The 22,634-nt window shown below is 47.1% G+C and overlaps 1 protein-coding gene across 4 annotated transcripts in view; it reads left to right on the top strand.

Moving 5' to 3' along the window:
- Positions 1-15,101, top strand: part of LOC126541528 (progranulin-like) — a 28,513-nt gene extending 13,412 nt beyond the window's left edge. For 3 of the 4 annotated variants that reach the window (XM_055076713.2, XM_055076715.2, XM_055076714.2), the window contains exon 4: positions 14,293-15,101. In XM_055076713.2, the coding sequence (XP_054932688.2) occupies positions 14,293-15,011 (719 nt within the window). In that variant the 3' untranslated portion in view covers positions 15,012-15,101. Of the gene's footprint in view, positions 1-10,067; positions 10,696-14,292 lie in introns of those variants that run through there. The other variant, XM_050188335.3, reaches the window with a different exon arrangement.
- Positions 15,102-22,634: the final 7,533 nt, after the last annotated feature.

Here is a 22,634-nt window from a genome sequence, read left to right as displayed (position 1 = left end):
TTCAAGATCATTTATTGAATGGATTTCAGGTTGGCACCATGATGCCATTCAAAGATTGGGATGTACCTCGTAGAGTGAAAACACGGCATGTATGTAAATTCCTGCACTACTTGGTGTTGTTTGTGCGTGGCCTGATTGAACAATACTGTGACCTGTCATGGTTAATTGTTCTTGTTTCAGATTGGCACAGTGACATATTTGCAGCCTGGAGAGCTCCCTTGTCGGCCTTTTGCATTCTTCTGTGTCTCAGATGGCAGAAATGCGTCCACACAGACTTGGTGCAAATACATTTCAGTGCAGTCTGCTCAGACTCATACAGCTTATGCTGCAGCACCGCCACCGCCACCACATTGTCGCCCACGGGTGGCAGTTAGTAATGCAGTTGTAGGAAGAGACCAAAAGTCATTGTGCTTTGCCGGAGCACAGTCAACGGCATCACATGGTCGCTCACTGGTGGCAGTCAGTAATGCAACAGTGGGGCCAGACCACAAGTTAGTGGGTTTTCCTGGAGCACAGTCAGCAGCAGCAGCAGCATCCTGTGGTCGCCCACTGGTAACATTTAATAATGCAGCAGTGGGACCAGATCACAAATCAGTATGCTTCGTTGGAGCGCAGTCTATGCACCAAGATGACAAATCTATGCAATGCCTCTGTGCGGTGACTGCAAACATGTTCGCACTTCTGATGAGCATCATTCCCAATACAAGAACCCTCCATGACATCTCCAAAGCTGACCGTCTCACCCTTTTTCTGATGAAGCTGAAGACTGGACTCTCGTACGGTTCATTGGCAGCACTGTTTGGTATTCACCACACAACAGTATCAAGGTGTTTTCTCAGTGTTCTGAATGCGCTGTTTGACAAAACACGTTCGTGGATAAAGTGGCAACATAGCGCTGATGTGCTCTCTAAGGGGCCAGAGTACTTCAAGTTGCACTATCCAAAATGCAAGATCATCATTGACTGCACAGAGGCTCGGGTGGCACAGCCTGCACCGGTGGAGATACAAGACTTTTACACCTGTTCTAAAGGAACATTTTCAGCTAAGTTTTTATTTGGAGTTGCCCCAAATGGAGCCTTGACATTTGTGAGAAGTGCAGGTGACAGAGGTAGTTTATTAGATGAGTTCACAGCTGTTGCCTCCCCACTGGATCCCATAGATGTTCTCCCTCACAGACCGTCTGCTAAATCTGCTAGCTTATCACAGTCAAATGAAATTCTGGTCAAGCCTCCACCTTCAAATGGAGAATGCTCAAACTATGACAAAGCTGCTGCAGTCCATTCAGTGTACAGTGTACATATGCATGTGGACCGAATGATTCACAGGCTGAAGTTTTTTAACATTCTGAATCTGCCACTTTCATCTGATCTTCAAGATAAAATTGACCGAATTGTGCATGTCATTTGCATTCTGGCAAACCTACAGGGTAGCATTTTAAAAAAGCAGTGATCATGTCGCCTGAACTTAGTATTTTCTTATAATAAATAAATCGAGACCATTCAACTGTGACCAGTTAAAGCTTTCATATTTCACATGTTGCTCTGATATGATGCACAGCACTGAGACAGTAATCATACAGCAGCTTCCTGTGCCTTGTGTCTCTCCGTTCTGTGCATCATATGAGAACAACATGTGAAATATGAAAGCTTTAAATTGTCACAGTTGAATAATCTCGATTTATTTATTCTCACCTCTGTTTAACGTGACATTGTACAATAAAATTACAGTGCTCGTCTACAGTGTAATATCTATAGCCATCCTTGAATGCTTAATTGTTCCATGATAAATTCTACCAAAAGGAGTGATAAGCAAGAATTTGTTGCATAAAAGTTACCAAGCACAAAACATAAAATAAATGCTCGTGCACTATTGTTACTGAGTATGACGAATGTGACAGCTGCAGAAGTACTTGCTATCAAGAAACATTGCCAGATTAACTCTTTCGGTACCATGCCCATCGGGCATCGTTAACCCGCTAACGATGATTTGATACGCCGATTTCGAGACTTTCCGCGCTGCCCAACGAGACACTGTGCTGTCAGGCATGAAGGAGAACTATTCTTTTGTTTTCTAAGCAGCTAGCTTTCTTTTCCCCCAGGCGGAGATTTTTGAACGCGCTCCGAAGTTTTCAAGATCGTCAAAGTAGCAAGCAAAAATGGCCGCCCGCTATCGATGGTTTGAAACGCCGCTTTCGAGAACTTCCGTACCGCTCACGGACATTGCACCATAGGACATAAAGGAGGATAACTGTATTTTTGCTTTATAAGTAGTCCGCTTTTCCTGCGCTCGGTGTTAAATTTTAACGCCCTCCGAAGTTTCGCGACCATCAAAGCAGAAAGCAAAAATTGTCGCCTTGAAGAGCGGTGCCGCGCTTCCTTAGATCGTAGATCACGTGATTCCGCTGCGTCTGCGGCTGACTTTATCGGTGGATAGGGCAGCAGCGAGTCTGAGGATGCTGCCTTTTCGTTGGACTTTGGCTCTGAGAGCGACGATGACGCAAGCCCGCCCAGAATATTGGTGGCCGCAGCCTGGCACGCCAAAGTGTAGTGCTCGCACTTAAATATTTCTGGTAAAAAACCTGTCGAATGAAAAATTTTGATTTTTCGGGATATATAGTGCCCATTAGACAGCAATATATTTTTATATCATAGTTTTTGTTGAATTTCTTAGTAGATACAAGCGTGTCTTTACGAACTTTGTTCAATTTTATGTCACAATCTTGATTGGCAATTTATATCTTTTTTATGACATACACCTCGTTATAAAGCTTTTATGCGTGAAAAGTGCATTCATTGGGATTTTCGTTTGTGTATTGCATAAAATACTGAGTGCTGTAGCTCCTTCAGAAAAGATATCTGGCGTAACCTGCAAAAAAAGCTGTTTTCCCCATGGAACGGAAAGAGTTGATCTTTTTACGTTGTAGTCATCCAGTTGCAGGCAGCTCTGTGCACACCAATGGTCTCGCAAACAATCCTAATCAGTTTGGTACATGTGTGGCATTGGTAGCTTGTGCATGCTGGTGACTTGCAGCAAGCCTGCCACCAAAGACGGGAATTCCTTTGGGATAACTGCAAAGTACTGATACACATATTCTTAGTGGTATAGAAGCTCTACTATGTGTTTCCCGCACGTAAAAGAATGACACTTCAAAGGTATGAAAGTTGCGAAATGCTTATAGCATTCCAATTCGACCCTTAAAAGGGGTCATAAGCCAATTCTCGAGCTCGAATTACGTATTGCATGTTAAACCGTTTGCATCCCACAGTAAGCGGGCAAAATTTGAGCACATTCGGTGCAGTAGAAAATTTGTGTTTAAATTTTGCACATCCTGCTTAAACTCTACAGCAGTCTGGTGACGAAATGAAATTGCACCCCCCAGCAGCAGCTCACTGGTTAGTAATGGAAGCCAATCTCGAAAGCCATGCCTCGTGTATACTGGCACCAGAAGCGATTGCAGGACCCAGAAATGACTTAGTCATGGTCGCCATGCGTTTTGTTTTCGTATGTGCATCTTGATGGTCAGCCCGCCATCGTTTCTGCATGCATTCTGGTTCGTGCTGATTTTACTGCGCAGGTGAACGAATTGAAGGCACAATTTAACGGCAATATCCTTGCTAAGCCCTTCGGTTCTATAGCGAGCGGAGCAAGACTTTTGATTTGGTTTCGGACTCTTTCGGGGGAGATGACAGGAATGGCCCCGCACTTCCTGAAGCCACACAATCCCTGCCGAAATGGTGGTCGCTTCGATGAGGGGATTAAAGGCAGCGATTTTAGGCTTAAATATCAGTCCATGCTTGTGTGTGTGTGTGTGTGTGTGTGTGTGTGTGTGTGTGTGTGCGCGCGCGCGCGCGCGCGTGCGTGCGTGCGTGCGTGCGTGCGTGCGTGCGCAATTTGGACGTCTCTGTCATGGTCATAGCCCCTTTCAATGGTCTCAAAAGGCCGAAACTGGTGTAATTGACATTATCATAACGTCATGACAGAGAACATTTGCTGACTCGTGTAGTAACGCTACGTACGAGATGTTGCTCATAAAAAGTTCAACGATTACGATGCTCCCTAATGCGAAATTTGAACGCAGCTCTATACGTGTTTTTATTTCGCATGCTAGTATTTTGTATTATGATTATATAGGTGCACGGTTTATACTACAAAGTATAAGCACTAAGTAGCGTGGCTGGCGCGGACAATCGGTCTAGTGCGGCACATTGCAAACGGAGCGAAGTGTGGCGTGATTCCATCGCTAATAGAGAGATCGCGAGAGTCAGAGCGTGGGTGACGCCTGAGTGCGAGCCACAGTACACTCTTAAACAAAATTACACCCTTTAGGTCGTATCTTGCCACACAACAATAATCGTCATCTGTCGTGTCCGCATTTCCTTTAACGCTGCGAGCCCGGTACTTCCAAGTCACGAACGGCATGCGCGTTTTCGGCATGACAGAGCAGTCTCGACAGGACAGTAGCGAGCGCACGCTTTTAAGAAAGGAAACACAAGCAAGACAGCTGATTATCGTTATGTGGCAAGATACGACCCAAAAGGTGTACATTTGTCAGAGAGTAGCCGCCGCGGACTGACCTCCGCCCATGCAGCGCTTTTGTTTTCATATATAGTATCGGTGGACGCGCTCGCCGCATGCCTTATCGATGGCGTCATCGGTGAACAAATGACGGCGCGCTACTCGTATTGCGGTCATCGCCGCGGAGCCCGTCTTGCGGCACTACGATTTTCTTTTCGCCGCACCGCCTCATGGTTCCCCTGCACCCTCCACCTCCGCTTTCCTCATCGCCGTCTTCGTCCTCCGCGTTCGCTCTTTGATCCTCCGTAACCGTGCTCGTTCGCTCGGTTACGCCGACGCTCAACGCAGAAACGGGCGGCTAAGAGCTGCGTGCGTGTCTTCTGGCTGCGCTGTGCTCGTGTTTTGGCAGCCACAGCGATCGGAGGAAGGGAGCGAATCATTGTATTACGACTTCATGACGCGGCTACGACCTATAGGCCGAAGCTGCTTAGTAAAAACAAGTATTGTTTAGGGTGCTGTAACACTTGTCAATTTTTGGCTATAGTTTAGACGGCGCGAAGCTTTATTATTGCGAAAGCAACTATATGGACACTCCAGGCGGATTAAAGTCGTCGCCGCCGTGATGTTCCGTATACAGTCTAAGTGCGATAACTTTTATGCTGTAGGTGCGAGCGAACGCTTGTGAGGGCGAGCCGAAAAGCATGGTGGCTCGATGTGGCGCTGTCTTCTCGCAAGAGAGGAAGGCGGGAAGAGCGCGCGCTGTCTTATCACGCGCCCGAAGGGGCCAGATAAGTATGCATCCTCTTTCCAGCTGCGGTGGCCGAGTGCGGCCGCGCGCGTCCTATCTTGGAGGCAATCTGCACCGGGTTCGAAGGCTAGCCGACCTGAGATAGCTGATGGCTTCGTGCGCACTCTGTTCTCGCATGCCCAGTTCGCGTTAAATAGAAATCACTAATTATGTTTGAACTGATTACCTTATGGCCCATATTGAAATTTACAAATTCTAGCCGAGGAGTTCGCAACGCAGATCCACTTAGAACGAATTCTCAGGATGACACCAGTTTCGAGATGTTAATTCCCGAACTTTGTGGAGAAATGCATTGGCGTTCCAGTTACTTCTTTAACAAAACGTCGTTTTATGCATGGAAGCAAAAGTAACTGAACCGCCAATGCATTTATCCGCAAAGTTCGGAACCCGCCGTGGTTGCTCAATGGCTATGGTGTTGGGCTGCTGAGCACGAGGTCGCGGGATCGAATCCCGGCCACGGCGGCCGCATTTCGATGGGGGCGAAATGCGAAAACACTCGTGTACTTAGATTTAAGTGCACGTTAAAGAACCCCAGGTGGTCAAAATTACCGGAGTCCCCCACTACGGCGTGCCTCATAATCAGAAAGTGGTTTTGGCACGTAAAACCCCATAATTAATTAATTAATTAAGTTCGGAAATTAATGTCTCGAAACTGGTGACATCCTGAATCGTTCTAAGTGGATTCGCCTTGCAAACGAGTCCATGGCTAGACTTTGTAAATTGCAATATGAGCCTTAGTTACCAACTTAGTGAATATTAATTATTCAACTATGCATTTCAATTTTTTGTGCAAGTAATGTCCGCGTCTTCGAGTGGACTAGCTCATGAACCAGAATTGTGCTATCTGTCACAGGCAACCTTTAAACATTCTTTTACAGCGAAGCGGTTTATGGCTAGGTTCTGGCAGGTCTCGTCACTGTGGACATAGACCAACAATATTTCATGCGTGGGTCGATCCCGAAGATGGTGAAATACCGGGCCGAGCCGCGGCGGAGGTGCAGTTCGCCATTATAAGGGGCCCACATTCACAGCTTCGTTGGTCATCCTTCTTCACATAGTGGAAGGGCACTGGATTCTTTGAAAGCGTACGCTAAAACGCCCGGTATATGCAAGCCGGTTTGCTTCAGCCTGGCTCGCGTGCCTATCGGGCGACAAACCGACGGCCGACCGACGACTCATGCAAAAAAAAAAAGCAACGGGTTAGGCAAAGAAAGCTTTGCTTGAAGGCGGACTCCTGTTTCCGCTTGCGCATTTTGACGTGAAACGTCTTTCATTTTGGTCAGCATATTGGAAGGTTGCTTGCTAAAACCGCATGTAACAATATGTAACGAGAACGTGTACTAATATCGCTCATACCTTTGTAGCCGTACTATCCACGCGCTTTACTTTGGTATCGTCATCTAGAGGGGAAAAAACATTACATAATCATATGTGTTTCGCCTGCACAGATGGCGCCGTTGTCGTGCCACGCGTGGCGCAGTCGCAGCTTAATTGATCCTCTCGCTCAGCATTCAGTGAGGCGTAGCTCAGCAGCCCTTTTTGTCGAGCCGAGCTGGAGTGGTCGCGTTTGAGACAGCCCGCTCTGCCACGTATAGTAGGCATAATCCACCAAACTCAAACCTGTGCTCGTTAGTAGTTACAAGGCCTACAAGTGTGCAATTTGTTGCAGAAGTTTGACGGTTGCTCGGCTATGGCGCCCCCGCGTTCGTCACATAGGCCTAGCAACGGCGTGTAGAGATTCGGGCGTCACAACAGGGATGCGCCAATCCACACCCACCGCCTCTGACCACGGCGAGCCAGCTACGAATAGGGAGCGAGCACAATTACAACATTAAACCGTAGGACCCCCACTATCTGCATCATTATTGTTGCATAACTAGTTTTGCCGCCCGATAGAGACAAGTACACGTGTCAATAGTTAAGCATTTATAAGTTTTGTAATGCGTGAATAAATGTCACTTGTGTATTTCGTTACACCGTGAGAGGCACGCACAAGGCGTTTCACGTACCCCAATGTGGCTGCGTTCCCTATACAGCCGGCCCGATTTCATATTATATTACGGCGAAGTTGTATACCTCTACTCCGCGAATGCATTTGCCGGGTCCGTAGGCAAAAAAAAAAAACTCAACCAATCGCAGCGGGAGGCGTGCGCCACTGGGTTCCTTGCAGCACCACCAGATGGCGCTCGCATCCGCGGCAGTAATTTTTTTTATTGTTTAACTAGGTAGGACATTAGGCAGTATAATAGCAAGAGCTTGGTGGCGCAACCCACCGCCCCGTTCCAAAGGGGATGCTCATAACATCCATCCATCCGCAGTGGCGCCGGCCGTGCGGGGAAGAACATAACCAGAAAGCTTGCCTTGGAGCATAGCGTTTCCTGGTAAAGATTACGGTCGCATGCGCTACACTTGCCGGGAAGCTGCAACTGTAGCATACAGTGGGAACTGTAGCATACGAAGCAGGGAGGGACGTAACTACACTTTCGTATGTAAAAAAAAAGAACCTGTCTAGCAACTGATTTCATTTGTGTTCAGATAACTTTATGCAACAACCGCGCATAGTTAGGACTCCGGAAGAGCAGTGTGAACAAGAATGAGCAAAGAAAAGGCAACGTCAACATGCACAACGGTGTCGTGCTCAAGCTCGGCAGGACCCAGTTCAAGGCTAAGTCCCATTGGTCTATCGGATCGGGTGATAACGCAGCTTTGCTGGCCAACCACCTTCACATCGTGGATTAGAGCCCCCCCCCCCCCCCCTTTCTTTCTTCCTTTCCTTTTCGCAGGCGTTGGTGATACGGTTAGTTTTCTGCATCCACTTTTGGATTTGTCACATATATAGTACACAACGCAGAAACGGCGTACGATGGCGCAAATAGCACCAGAGAACACGACGGACCAGCAAGGAGACCGAGACGATCACAGGCGCCCCGATAAAGCAAATAGATCAACACGTTATGGCACAAAAATATTAGCAGTACTTACTGGGTTATTAGGTGGGCAAATTGGGTCCACGAGCTAACAATTTTAAAATTAAGTTTATTTGTAGTGCCGGTCAGCACACCTCAGTTCAATAATTCACGACATAAAACCTCACGTATACTGATTCTTTGGTGTTGAAATATTATGTTTGGCCTATTCCACTGTCGGGCCAGTGTACATGTACGCACCGGATGTTCCGACTTATATACGAAATTTTGACGGGCAAAGTATAGTGCCAGTGAGCGCATGTCCGTTCTGGGTGATAAACCAATAAAATACGACATAGAATCTGTACATATAGTGTCGGCATAAAGCTCTCTCGATCTGAAGCACAAATACCTATTAATGGAATTGCGTATGATAGTATTGCACGGCATCTTATATCTTAAATTTCATATATTTGGGCTGCCCTATATTCTTGGGTCGCTGGGTGTGCGTCACTGGTGCATTTTACGCTTAAATTTCAGTCCATGCTTGTGTGGGTGTGTGTGTATGTGCGCGCGTTAGCGCGCACGTGAGAAAGAGTACATGCGCGCGCAATTTGGACGACTCTGTCGTGGTCATAGCCCCTTTCAATGGTCTCAAACGGCCGAAACTGGTGTCATTGACATTATCATAACGTCATGACAGAGAACATTTGCTGACTCGTGTAGTAACGCTACGAACGAGATGTTGCTCATAAAAAGTTCAACGATTACGATACTCCCTAATGCGAAATTTGAGCGCAGCTCTATATGTGTTCTTGTGTGTATACGTGTATATCTAAACACAAAATGTGTTTAGATATAGTATGTGCCATACTTCTCTGAGTACACCTCTCATTGCCATTCTTCCCTCGATAACAAGCTTGCATCATGCAAAACCTTCGTCCTTGCTACATATCGCTGCGTCGACGTCTAGCAGCTAGTGCGCACCTACCCACCTGTATCGGTGTTTGCATTATGGCATAGCTTGCGATCAGTGTACTGCCTAGACATAAATATCATTAACTTATGGCCGGTGCGGTACAAATATATAAACATTGCACAATATCGCATGTTTCAATGGATGAAAATCGATTATCCACGGCGCATTTATATTAACGCGACAGCCTTAAGGAGCTCGTGTCGCAGAAAAGCCGGTGTCGTCTGCGGCGTTGGCCGTGAGCGAATAATCCCGGAAGGCAATTCATAAATAAAAACAACTTGCAAGATGGGCTGGGTGGGAATCGAACCAGGGTCTCCGGAGTGTGTGACGGAGACGCCACCACTCAGCCATGAGATTGATGGTTCAAAGCGGGACAAAAGCGCCTGTAGTGAATGCGGTGTTGCCTTAGAAACGTGCCGTAGAAAGTTACACTGCGGTGTATATCGGTAATTATGAGCATGTAAATTGCAGAAGTCTCAGTTAAACGAGTAGCGAAGTACGTTTCCGCTACATTTCTTCTGCACTTGGCGCACACGCAGAGCCATCTTGCGGCAAACACAGAAGACCCCCTCCTCGCAATGTACGGCACTGCCCCGACAGGTGGCGCGCCACTCGCCCGCTTCTCCCCTTCGTCTCGTCAAGAGCATGTCGAGCGAATGAGTGGGCGCTCCGAACGGGGTGCGATAACGCTATCGCGTTCCACTCTTGAAGGCGAAGCTTGAGCGTCCTCCAATTTTTTGTAAAGCACTTATTGCCCGTTTCACGAAAGCTCTAGCGGCTTTACATGGATTCCAAAATATGCGTTGGATCTGCATAAAGTTCATTTTCCCCTTACAATGTGATCCAGAATTCATGTGGGTGCTGCAACAGCTAGGCCACACAAGATGTGAACTTTGTCGCTTCACCAGTGGAAAAATGCGCGGAATTCAAATGGGCACAATTTCCAGAGCTTTCCTTTTTTGACTTAGAAGGTAGTGAACGAAACATTAACACCTTCATTCCGCACAAAACTGAGTGAATTGTGTACTTTAAACCAGCAAATGCTGCGGATCGGCGGTGCTTTTTTTTTTTCAGACCGTACACAACGAGAGCCGCTGAGAAAGAGCGTCAGCTAGCACTAGATAAAACTAACGCAAAATATTACAAGATAGGGTGACGTTGTTCGTATCCTGCTCTGTCTCTGCGCCGACCAGAGACGCGTTTCTCGACCGAAGCTAACACGCCACAAGGCTCTACGGCTCGGCTATCACATTCGCTATCGGAAGTCTCGCGGGCACGGGACGCTAATCTCCGCCGGGTTCGAGTTCAAGCAACAGAGAGGAGGAGAGCAAGCGAGGAGGCGCGCACCACAACCCGAGGCATGCATGCTCAGCTGACATTACAGCAGTCCGAAGAAATGGTGCCCGCGATGTACTTCTTCGTGCTTCTCGCTGGTCTCGTCGCCGCTAGCCAGAAGACCTGCCCAGATGGATCTCTGTGCAACGCTGGTAATATATATAGTATTGTACCATATCGTACGTCTTGGTGCATGCATGCATATTAAGAGGAAAAAGTGAGTAGCATAGTCCTCAAACGGCCACGAAATATGCGTAAGCTTTGCGACGGTGATCACCCGACCGCACATTTTTTTTAAAAGGGGTCGTATAGCTCTGCGCGGCATTGTGGAAAGTATAGCATAGTACAGCTAGACGGTTTCGGCGTGTACGGTTCCCGAGGACGCATGCGTGCAAGTTGTCACAGTCGAGGGCTGTGAGCTGAGCAATCGAGAACCCTTGCCACTTGTATATAGTTTCCACTGTATTGCACAGTCTTAATGGGACAGCATATAGAGGGACAAGAGCGTTCAAACGCAACAGAAAACATGGACGAAGCGAGCGGACACAAGCGCGGCATAGATATATATGGATGGCAGATACGGCGCTTGTTAACGGTTGTCTCCAACAACTGAAACGTGACAATGCGAGCGCGTTAGTCTGACACATCCTGAGCTGCGACTATAGTGTTGGTGTACCAGAACGCCGCATTTGCAAGGATGTGTGTACTTAACGGACACTTCTCGCCGCTGTGCCGCCATATGTGTATGCAAAAGGTCCTGCGCACAATTTGTCGCGTTTCATATTCACTGACGACTGCACTCACATTTTTTTTTAGAGGCAAAGACTGTACATTTGCTCGTTGCAAGCACATTCAGCATGAAGGTGAAAGGACAGAAGGTCCGCCTGTTCCCTCCGCTGTAGCTCACTGGTGTCAGCAACGCACTCCTTGCGTTTCGACGCAACAGGTTTATCATGCATGCAATTTCGCCCGCGGTGATCAGCTGTCGCGCAGAATTAATGCGGGAATTTGTCTTTGTTGTATCCGTCGTGAGAACAAAAGAAAGAAACCGCACCAGCTGAGCTTAATACTCGTTTCGATACTGCACTCGACAGAGGGAAGAAGGACAAATCTGTCATATTTCTTTCGCGCTTTCAGGACAGTGCGTGAGAGAGCCTAATTTGCGTGCCTTTGGGCCGTGCAGAATGACTTAGAACGGTGTGAAAATTAGTTAATGCATATCCAAAGGAATGTGCCTTAAGCTAAACCAGTAACTAGTAATCCAAAAATAGAAGTACACAATTGGAACTAAAGTGCCTGGGTGTACTCATTCAGACATCCAGGTATGTCCTTGCGCATCTATATACTGTACAAATGGTATTTTTTCATAGCCTTGGATATCCCTCACACTCCCTTCTGCGTCTTTACACTGTTTTTTACTGTCTTATCGTTGAAGAAGAAGACGAAGAAGAAGAAACTTTATTAAAGAATAGTCCGGCAGTTCTTCCTGTGGTGGCCTCAGGTGGCGGCTCGCAGACGTTGGACTCGGGCGGCATCTTCGGCTTGCCGGACGGCCTAGAGCTGGTCTGCCAGCTCTGAACTTTTGATAGCCGCCTCCCAGCGGCGGCGACGCCTTGAAGTTATTTTTTTTTTTTTTTCATGGCGTTGGTATATGAGAGAACAAATTTTGGCTGGTTTTAAGTACATAGTTGTATATAACGTTCGTGTTAAAAGACGATGACGACGTAAGCAAAAACGGATCGACAATCGCCGATATGACTCACGCCCCTGTATCAACTCAACTGAGAAGGATCACAGTCCTAGAGTAAGTATGAAATGAAGAAATCGCACGCATGAACGCCGCTGTGAATTGCATGTGTGTATTAGTATTAAATGAGAAAGCTTGTGCGCACGAAACGATCTCAACACGACACGAGCGATTGAAGGTCTGCCCATATTTGCAGCTGTTACATTGATACGATACAAATAATTACCTCGCTCAGGCTTGACCCCCCCCCCCCCCCCCCCACCCAACTCCTATATAAAATATACCCTGCAAAACGAACGTCAGTAGGCTCAACTGCTTTGTCTCAAAACAGCAGTTAAGGAATTAGCACGCGATCAGCTGGTACCGAAAATGACTTCTGTGCTCAAGGAAACAAAGAAAAAGGAAAAGACTGGTACGGTGGCCTGTAATCTTTTGAATAAACGGTATTTGTTGTATAGTTGGTGCATACGTCCTGTGATTTTCTTGTTCTTGCCCTCGTTCTTTCGCACCACTCTGTGCCGACTAATTCAAGCCGACATTATGCCTCTGCAGCCGGGCGGGCACCCTGTACACATAGCCTTGTGACTCAGAGTTCTGGACAGTGACAAAACTAGACCTCATTATCTCTGCACCGCAGCCTCCCGATGTTCAGGAATAAATCACAAGACTCGCAAAATAATATTGCAACGTCATGTCCGTGTCGCGCGTGTACTCGCTTGGACTTCGCAGTTTTGATTAGTGAGCTTACAACATGTTAATCGTTTGTGGTGCAAACAGTACGAGAAAGGGGGAAGACGCATGCACATGGTCGCTCCCAGCTGTAGTTTTAAGTTATTCCACGAAGAAGGTAATAAGCACCATGTGCGGCCTGCCGCACGCGCGCACAAGCAGGAGGTCGCGTCTGTGTATAATTAACAACAACAAAAAAGTAACCTCGGCCCCTCGGCTAGATGACGTCCCGGGGCCCTGGTGTCATAATATATCGCTTGTCACTGACTATCTATACTGGACGCCTAGCGTAGAAATCTGCTGGAATAGGCACTTAGCGTCTGCTTTTCACGTCGTATTTCGCTCAAACCAAACCTCTGCTGCTCTCCGTTTTATCTCACATATTTGGCATTCGAGAAGTCTAACGTAGCAATCTTGCTCAGGTTCAATATGTTTCCTCTTCTACGGCACTTCTCACATGATTCACTGACTCCGTGGGAACCTCGAGAGGGTTCTCAACGCTAGACGCACCATTGATGAACGTCGTCTATATGGAAGAGCTAGCAAATCGTCTGGCGAGGCAATTCAGATAACCCATCTACATGTGCAAAGCAACATGGACTCGGGAATTCTACTACGTTCACTACAGAACCGAGGTCCGCATGTACATCGTTGTTCCCTATATGCAGCATCCATTTTCTCAGTGATTGTGAATTCGGAACGACAGAAAAAGAAAAGTTTATCAGGGGTATAACTTCTAGAGAATAAAATAAGACACATTTTTTTTAGTTTGATTGTTTCGTAATCGGGGAGCACTGGAACAGGTTTTGAGCGTACCAAAACGCCCTTGACGGCAGAAAGTTTGAAAATCGTGCACTCCTTTAGTGTGCCTCTCTCACAGGGACACTTTGTGCCAGGAGGTTGTATCAAATCTTAATTAAACTTAACATAATCGAGTAAGTCGAAGCGGCCTTTATAAATATCTGCAATTGAACTGGCGTTATCTAGTTGTGGCGTACACATGAGTCTTAATCCTCTTGGCACACTCGAATCACCAGGAGACTTTCTGCAACTCACCGATTACAGCTAAATAGAGCGTAGAAGAGAAAGTTTCTTGCTACTTTGGCGAGTTGGCGTATAATACGTTGATGTTCAAGTTTCTTGCGCCACAAAACATAACTTGCAGATGCAATTATTTCTCGTGAATTGTGACTCAAGAAACACGAACGTCAATTGTAACACAGTTAACTAACCCACCCTTCTCGATATTTTTTACCTTTTCTACCAACATCAGATGGCACGTGCTGTAAGCTACGCGGCCAAAAGTACACATGCTGCCCTCTTCCCAACGCCGTCTGCTGTCCGGACCGGGAACACTGCTGTCCGTCGGGTTACACGTGCGACAACGAAACCGATGCGTGCACTCCGCCCCGAACGGAAGTGGCTCACGCGACGTTCCTGTCGCAGGCGCTTGGCAACGTCCACCTCGAACCGAGGCACCACTACGTCGACTGCGGTCTGACGGGCGAAACGGTCTGTCCCGCCGGCCACACGTGCTGCACGATGACGCTGGGCAACGTCACCAACCACAGCTGCTGTCCGTCCCGGGACGCCGTGTGCTGCGCTGACGGAGAACACTGCTGTCCCAAAGGAAGAACGTGCGATCTCGCAGCTGGACGGTGCACCCACAACGAGGTCTACGCGCCGGAAACCAGAACGCTCAGGCTGACTCCCGCGAGGCAGTACGGAAAGAAGCGAACGAGTGCGCCACGCCAAGTGACTGTAGTGCCGTGCAGCGACGGCAAGTCTCATTGCCCCGACGGCTACACGTGTTGCGTGGCGCCTAGCGGATCGTACAGCTGCTGCCCGCTGAAGGACGCCGTTTGCTGCGACGACAACGTGCACTGCTGCCCGCACGGCACCGTGTGCAACCCAGACCGCGGTGCCTGCCACAAGGAAGGGCTTTCGCACGTGCCTTGGAGTACCAAGGTACCCGCCGCCCAATTTTCGTGAAGCATTCGCCGAGAAACACCAAGCCTTCGCATTTGAGAAATCCTTTACATAGCGGCAATCCGAATTATAAAGTTGAGTATAATTCCATGATTCACGCGACTACTTTCATTCGTTTCCAGCGTGTTCGGTGTCACAAAAGGTCTTCAGCAACGAGGCTTTGGGCGAGCCAAACACACATATCACCTGTCGCCGCGCAAGTTTCAGCGCGGACAAGGTATGAGACATGCGGAGGCTGTAAGTGCGTGGAGAAGGTACGTTTGTAGTAGAATGGGAAGAAAAAGGCGTCGCACAAGGTGCTCGGGCCATTCGATCCTGCTCACTGATGGTATAATCAGTTGCAACCGATGCAAACTGATAAACATTTTCGTGCAACGCGACGTCAGTGCCTAACAATTGTTTCGTGGTCATTATGTATGTCAGTAACGTAACGTTTGTTCTACGCCATCTCGCATGAACGCAGAATATCAACCACAGCAAAGTGGACAGCATTTGCTCATGGTCCGTATTTTAACATGTATGCTACACCATTGGTTGCAATCGATAAAGATAAAATTCGCCTTCTTTGTATGACTTAATCTTACTTCTACCTCGCAATATGCAAATTAAGTGGACTGAAAGCAAAACAAAGATACCGTTTTAGTGTCTAATAAAGAATAGAACACTTTGTGTTTGTGCGCGAATTTTAGTTGTCATGCCTCCGCACTGGGTATGTAAGAGGCAAAAATATCCAGGCCCAGCACTGTGCTGGCGACTGTAATTCATTTCGTAATAGCCGACATATAAACAAGCAAAACATTCCTGATGAACAAGCGCACACTAATGAAACTTTTAGCATTGAGTGTGTTTTCTTGTACACCTCTAACACAACCCCTTACACCCGTCAGCATAGCTATACTTTGCGTGTAGAAACGCCCTTATCGACGGTGGAGTTACCGACGTTACGTCCTTGGAAATGTCGGAATTTCATTGGCGTAATTACAAAATTACACCCTTTAGGCAGACTCGTATTTCAGGCACGGCTAGCCTCTCTGCCTTTCCTGTATAAACGTTCTATTCGCTGACGAATTTTTACTAGACACGAAATCGACAGCACGAATGCTTTGCTACCAAGTCTGTATTTTGGCACAAACATCACAGAGTTACAATACGGTAACAACGCTATTTTCCACTGTTTTCGTCTTCATTCCGCTTGTTCAACAGCTTAGCCGCCACCTGCGTGCCTTTCAAGTTGAGTGAACAAAGCCTCATGTCTGGGATATCAGGTCCGCTATCATAGACTTCGCGGGCACGGGACTGCCCCGATAGGTACAGACCTTGGCCTTCGCGTTCATGTATGGGAGGGACAGCTAAGCTTTCAGTTTCGCCTTTGCAATCGAATGGGAATGCCAACTGCAATCTGCGTCCTTGCACTCTTTGCGGGACTTGTCGCCAGTCAGAAGACCTGCCCAGATGGATCGCTGTGCAACACCGGTATCGAATTTTTCGCATCAATATTAAGGATGTCAGTCTCAGTTCCCCATAAGGCGATGGAAGCGGATGCAATTAGAGGAACGGCGTACCTATATACCACCATCAGAATCACTTTCGCATCCCCTATATATATATATATATATATATATATATATATATATATATATATATATATATATATATATATATTGGACAGGATGCCCGTCGCTCCAATCACGCGTCGCATTGGGTGCAGCGTCACGCCAAAGTGAAAATATTCCAGAAAGGGTTCGATAGATCGAGAATGCATAGCCCCATATAAATAATGAAGATGAAGATCTTCGGGTGGATTTCTTTCTGATACGTGCTCTTCTCAGGAAGACGCGTCTCAACTAAGCGCACACTGTACGTATCGTAACACTGAAAATGTCAATTTATATTTCTATATTTGTCAGTTTATATTTTGCATGCGTTTCCGTCCCAAACTGAGGTTTCGTTGTGACTCGTGGGTGGCCAAATTTAACTGTAAGTATAGGAGGATACTTATTTCAAAGACTGCGTATAATTTCAATGCGCAATAAGAGTTATACTCGCAGACTGCAGACAATTTGTAAAAATCGTGGAAATTAAATCCTTACTGAAATTGACTTTCTTTTTCACATTATACCTGAAATTTACTATAGTTTGCAGAGTTCTGATACAGTGTGTCCCAACTAACGTTAGCCAAGCTGTTCCAGGAAAAATAAGGCAAACAATGTTACGGTGCAAGATACGATTGTAAAACCTAGGTGTTTGGTCGTCAGGAGTCTGACGACTGGACACTCTGGGTCTTGTAATTGTATCTTGCACCGTTTTATTATTAATGTTTTTTTTCTCCTTTACCAGCTTGGGTAACGTTAGCTGGGACACCATATTAACACTATAATCGACAGTCACGAAAGCTTCGCTAAAGTTTAAGCCTATAATTTATAGCAGAAATTGGCTAGCGCTGTGTGTGTAAAGAATTTCTTCTCTGCCCTCGTCCCGTCTCGCTGCACCGTATTATCATAAACTACAATTTATAATCGCTGCTAGAACACAGATTAAGCGTTCCCTTTCAAGCTAGTGCAGAGTGTGCGTGTTCTATCTATACTTTGACGTAAGCACAGTATTGCGTAGATGGCGATGTGCTTCGTCATTATACGGCCATGCGGTATACGCCGCGCAGTACGATAAGAAACGATCGATAATCGATGCTGTCACTATAGTCGGGAACGTAGAAAATTTTGCTTGAAGGTGGTGGCGGGCATAATTTTGCTCGTGGCGTTTTAAGCATCCCTGCGGTAGAATTCATTGCCATCATTTGGAGGAATGCCGTCGGAGGAAACAACTATTATAGGACAAAAATTATAGGGTATGCTCAGCAGCATGTCCTATAATGTCCACTTAAAGTTTAATTTTTTTAAGTGGACATATAGGGGCATGCTGCTGAGCCCCTAGTGGTTACTCTACATTATTACGCGTATTTCATAAAGTGTTAACCGCTTTCTTGTATAGCTTGCCTGCTGTGACGATCACGTATGCTGTTAAAAGACGGCTGAGTCAATCCTTAAGGCAAAACCGATCGTTATAAGCTTTATATATGGAGATACATTACAACGATAGGATAAGGAAAGGGAGAGAGAGAGAGATAATTTTCAGCACACAGAAAAATAGCCGGTGTGTGCGTGCGTGCGTGCGTGTGTGTGTGTGTGTGTGTGTGTGTGTGTGTGTGTGTGTGTGTGTGTGTGTGTGTGCGTGCGTGCGTGCGTGCGTGCGTGTGCGTGTGTGTGTGTGTGTTTGATGAACAGCTGCGTTTGATGATCAGCTGATTTAAGCACATGAAGGACCGCTCGCACGACGTCTGACTGATGATGAAAAGTTCATCCGATTAGGAAAAGCAGGAAAAAGGGCTATGATAGCAAGCCGCCTCGACGAGATAAAATTAGAGATAAACTGTATTCACGCTCAAGATATTTTACGAAAACAGCATGCATGCCGTCTATTCAAAAGCTACTCTCATTGCCGAACATAAAAAAAAAGTTATGGGGTTTTACGTGCCAAAACCACGATCTGATTAGGCACGCCGTAGTGGGGGCCTCCAGAAATTTGGACCACCTGGGGTTCTTTAACGTGCACATAAATCTAAGTACGCAGGTGTTTTCGCATTTCGCCCCTATCGAAATGCAACCGCCATGGCGGCCGATTTCTTTTTCTTTTTATTGATTACAACGAATCTTTCTTCCATGTAGTATATGACTCGACTCGAAGCTCTTCCTTCCCTTCACCAATTACCATGGATGGATAGATGTTATGAACCAACCGCCCCTTTGGAACGGAGCAGTTGGTTGCGGGACCAAGCTCTTGCTATTATATTGCCTTATTTCCTACCTATGTTAAAGAAGAAAAATAAAGAAAAGGAAACAAAAACGCTGAATTCTCATAACCAATATTTCTGAACCCCTATTGTGAACTTTGTTTTTGTACGCCTCCGTTTGTCGTTTCCCTACTTCCGCCGATCTTCCCAATCGCCTCTTACTAATCTCTACTGCGGAGATGTTTACTTTGCCCCTGCTCTCGCTGAACCAAAGGGCTTCAAGTGGTGCTTAAATCGACCGCTTGGCAGATATCTTCACATCCTAATTGAACATGCGCCATCGAATGATGAAGATTGTGGTGACGATGATGATGAACCTCTGTTATGGCTCGCACCCACTAGGGGGATAGGCCAAGAATCGGGCGGCAGGAGGTAGCTAAACGAAATTCTTTGAAGACGATATAAACGCAATGTGAAAGAAATACAAAAAAGACATCGTTTCCCTAGCTTTACCGCTGCATGCACGTGCTTCTTCTTCCTCCTTATATCTCGCTTTATAAGTGCGTGTTCTAATGCAACCTGATCTCGCTTCGGAAAGTAATAATCTAGCTTCCCTTTGAGTTATCGTAAACTGTTTTTTTTTTTTTTTTTTTGCTGATTTCATTTTTTTAAGTAGTTACTCATGACAGGTTTCTTTTCGATTGCCGCCACCCATGAGATTATCGCAGCCCCTCTGACTTTCCGCTTGACGTTTTTTGTTGCTGTGTTACTCACCACACAGGCCGCTTACATGCTGGTAAGCTTCCTAGTTCTTTTCCTCCACTGTGAATCAATGTTTTTCCTGTACAGATACCTGAACACTCTCCCAGCCCATTCACTTTCTTCCATATTCCTCAGTCGTTCTTCATACTCAGTGTTACTGCGAGATTCCCTCACTTCAAAACTAGTCCAGCCCATATCACCCTGCACATCTTCATTTGTAGTCTTCCCGTGAGCGCCCAATGCGAGGCGTCCCACTGACCTTTGGTCGAGTCCTGACTGTACCCTTGATTTGAAGCAAACAACCGCATTCCCAAATGTAAGTCCTGGAACCATTACACGTTTCCACATGCCCCGGAGAAACTCTTATCTATTGTATCCCCATAGCGCTCTGTGTTTCATTAGGATCGCATTTGAACACCGATTTGAGCACAGCGCCGTCCCTCGAGCGAAGAAGACACTATGCTTTCCAAAAACTGCTGCGGAGTGTCCGTGAAACACAGTGACTATTTGTGTCGCGGGGCGGCGCTGCCGTTCACTTTCTTAGTGAAAATCTGTGCAACAACATAAAGGGCAGTGTCTTGCTATTTGAGGCTCGAGCTGGTTGCCCGAGGACAAAAGAACATACCGAAGCAAATGTTGGCACCAAGATTAGGCATGTGTACGCCGCAGGAAAAATCCGGAGATCACTCAGCACATGCTAAGGGAATGCGAAGGTATTCTTCACCCAGCGAGACCCATAGGTGACCTGCATTTTCCAGAAGCACTTGTACATAAAGCGGATAAAAGCATTAACCGGCCAGCAGTCGAGATAAGCAAGGGACGGTTAGAGTATTGGTGGGGAAAAAAGCAAGAGAGAAATTGATAGGACCAGATCCGTTACAGGCATAGGTAACGGATCTGGCATAGGTAACGGAGCATAGGTACAAGATACATATAGTGGTTTTAAAGAAGAGAGAGAAGATTAAGGAGGCATAGACAAAATGCTAGACACATAAATATCTATAGATTACTTGTTTAGCTCAAGCTGGCTAGGGGACTATTCGTCGCCGCCCCGTTTCGATGAGGATGCCAATAAATCATAACCACCATCGTCGTCATCGTTGAGTCGAGGCAGAGTGTTGAATGAATGGGCATTTCAAAATACGAGGGTAAGTTGTGACGTTCAAATATTACACAAGCGACAAAGACACTGGTACAACCTTATCATCGGCGAACTATATACCAGACACTTGAGCGGTCGGTGTGCGTGCAGGCGTACAAAAATCGTGAAAGGGGGATTTGTCGAACGGTCGTACGACTTTATGCAGCTTAGAGGTTGGATTATTTTCAAGTTTTACTGTGTTTCCTTTGCTTCGAGTTATCTCCTCTTTTCCAAGCGCCCAACACGTGTGGACCGTGCTCCCTGCTGGAAAGCAGAAAGTGTTCTTTCCTATGGCCGCAATATCGGGCGATCGGCGGCAGCAGCGTCGCCTCGTTAGTTTGGGTGGTGTTGCGTACTCCAGGGTAGCGTATCGTACTGCTGCCGAGTTGTAGCGGCGCCTGCCTATCGAAGCTCGACCGACGTTACTTATAGAGTAGCGTGGCGTTGTCGGCGGGCTGCAGGCATGCGGTAGACCATGGCGATCGGGCAAGGACGAGACGATTTCTAGTGCGAAACTTGCACGGTTTATTCAAAGGTAGATGAAAGATTATGAGGAGCGAATGAAGTGATCAAAAGTACATTTCGGGGCCCCTTAAATATGCTCTCTACAATCGTGGGAGGGATCTTGCTTCCGTCGACGTCACGGAAGCAAGGCTCTGGTTATACCGAGTCTGCTGCAAGGAGGAGGCCGTCCCGCCCCCTTGAATTGTAGACGCTTGTCCGTCTCTTTTGCGCGTTGCTGGCTCGTGAAAGTTCTCCTGTAGACTTTGGCCGTTCGAGGAAAGGGTCACTCTAAAGTCGCACGCGCGCACGCACGCACGCACGCACGCACGCACACACACACACACACACACGCACACACACACACACACACACACACACACACACACACACGCACACACACACACACACACACACACACAAAAGAGGCCTGTAAACATTGCGGGGCTTCCGCCAGACCGGCAGACACTCGAAATGGTTATGGCGAATTAGGAAGTCACGCTTCATTTCGACGAGGCAAGGTGTATGAAGGTCGGGTGAGAGATTCCTTTGTGCACGTGGTGCGGGACGCCAACCGTAGCAGGAGCAGTCACGCCTCATTTCGACGAGGCATGGTGAGAGAAGGTCGGGTGAAATCCCTTTCTGCACGTGGTGCCAGACGCCAACCATAACAGCCCTTGGGCGCGGCCGGGCAGCCACCATTGGGGGTATGAGCCACCATAGTGGCTCATACCCCTATACACTAGAGTTTTATGCGTTGCATATTGCAATCACTCAGTTCAGCCCTTGGGCGCAGCCGGGCAGCCACCATTGACCTTTAGCGCAACCACGTGACGCGACGTCACCACAGCCGGAGGAAAAGCTGGGCCCCAACTCGCGCGGTCGCGCGCGGCCGCAGCCACCACCTGACTCCCGCTCCTCCCGCTAGGGGCGCTGCGCCGGCGCGTGACGTCACGGACCGCGCAATATGCAACGCGCCCAATATGCAACGCATTCTTGGCTTAACCAAGCTAAGCCTGGCCATTTCTTTCGATTCTCTGTCAAATACAAGATAGTTAATAAGTTAAGTTAAACAAGCTGCTAGGGCTTCAAGGAATACAAAATGGGAAATTGATTGAACGAGTTAATTTCATCTGCATAGTATATATGCTCCGATAAAAAGAAACCTGGCCGGCACTTTGTGAGATTTGAAATGTTCAATTCGTAATAACATCTCACTGCTACAAATCAGCCTTCGCATACGTACAGGTATAGTGGCACTTTCCAGGTCTATGCTTGTACGAGCCGTGTTTCTTCTTGTTTGTACTGTTCCTTTGTAGTATTTTCAGGGTGTCTACCAACCGGGAAAACCGGGAATTCTCAGGGATCTTGAGTAGTCTGGAAAAACTCAGGGAAAACTCAGGGAATTTGTGCCTCTATCAGGGAAAATTAGCTG

The sequence above is a fragment of the Dermacentor andersoni genome, chromosome 2 (assembly GCF_023375885.2).
Source record: "Dermacentor andersoni chromosome 2, qqDerAnde1_hic_scaffold, whole genome shotgun sequence".
Lineage (NCBI taxonomy): Eukaryota > Metazoa > Arthropoda > Arachnida > Ixodida > Ixodidae > Dermacentor > Dermacentor andersoni.
Note: the sequence above shows the minus strand (reverse complement) of the source record. Positions and strands in the feature narration are given on the sequence as shown.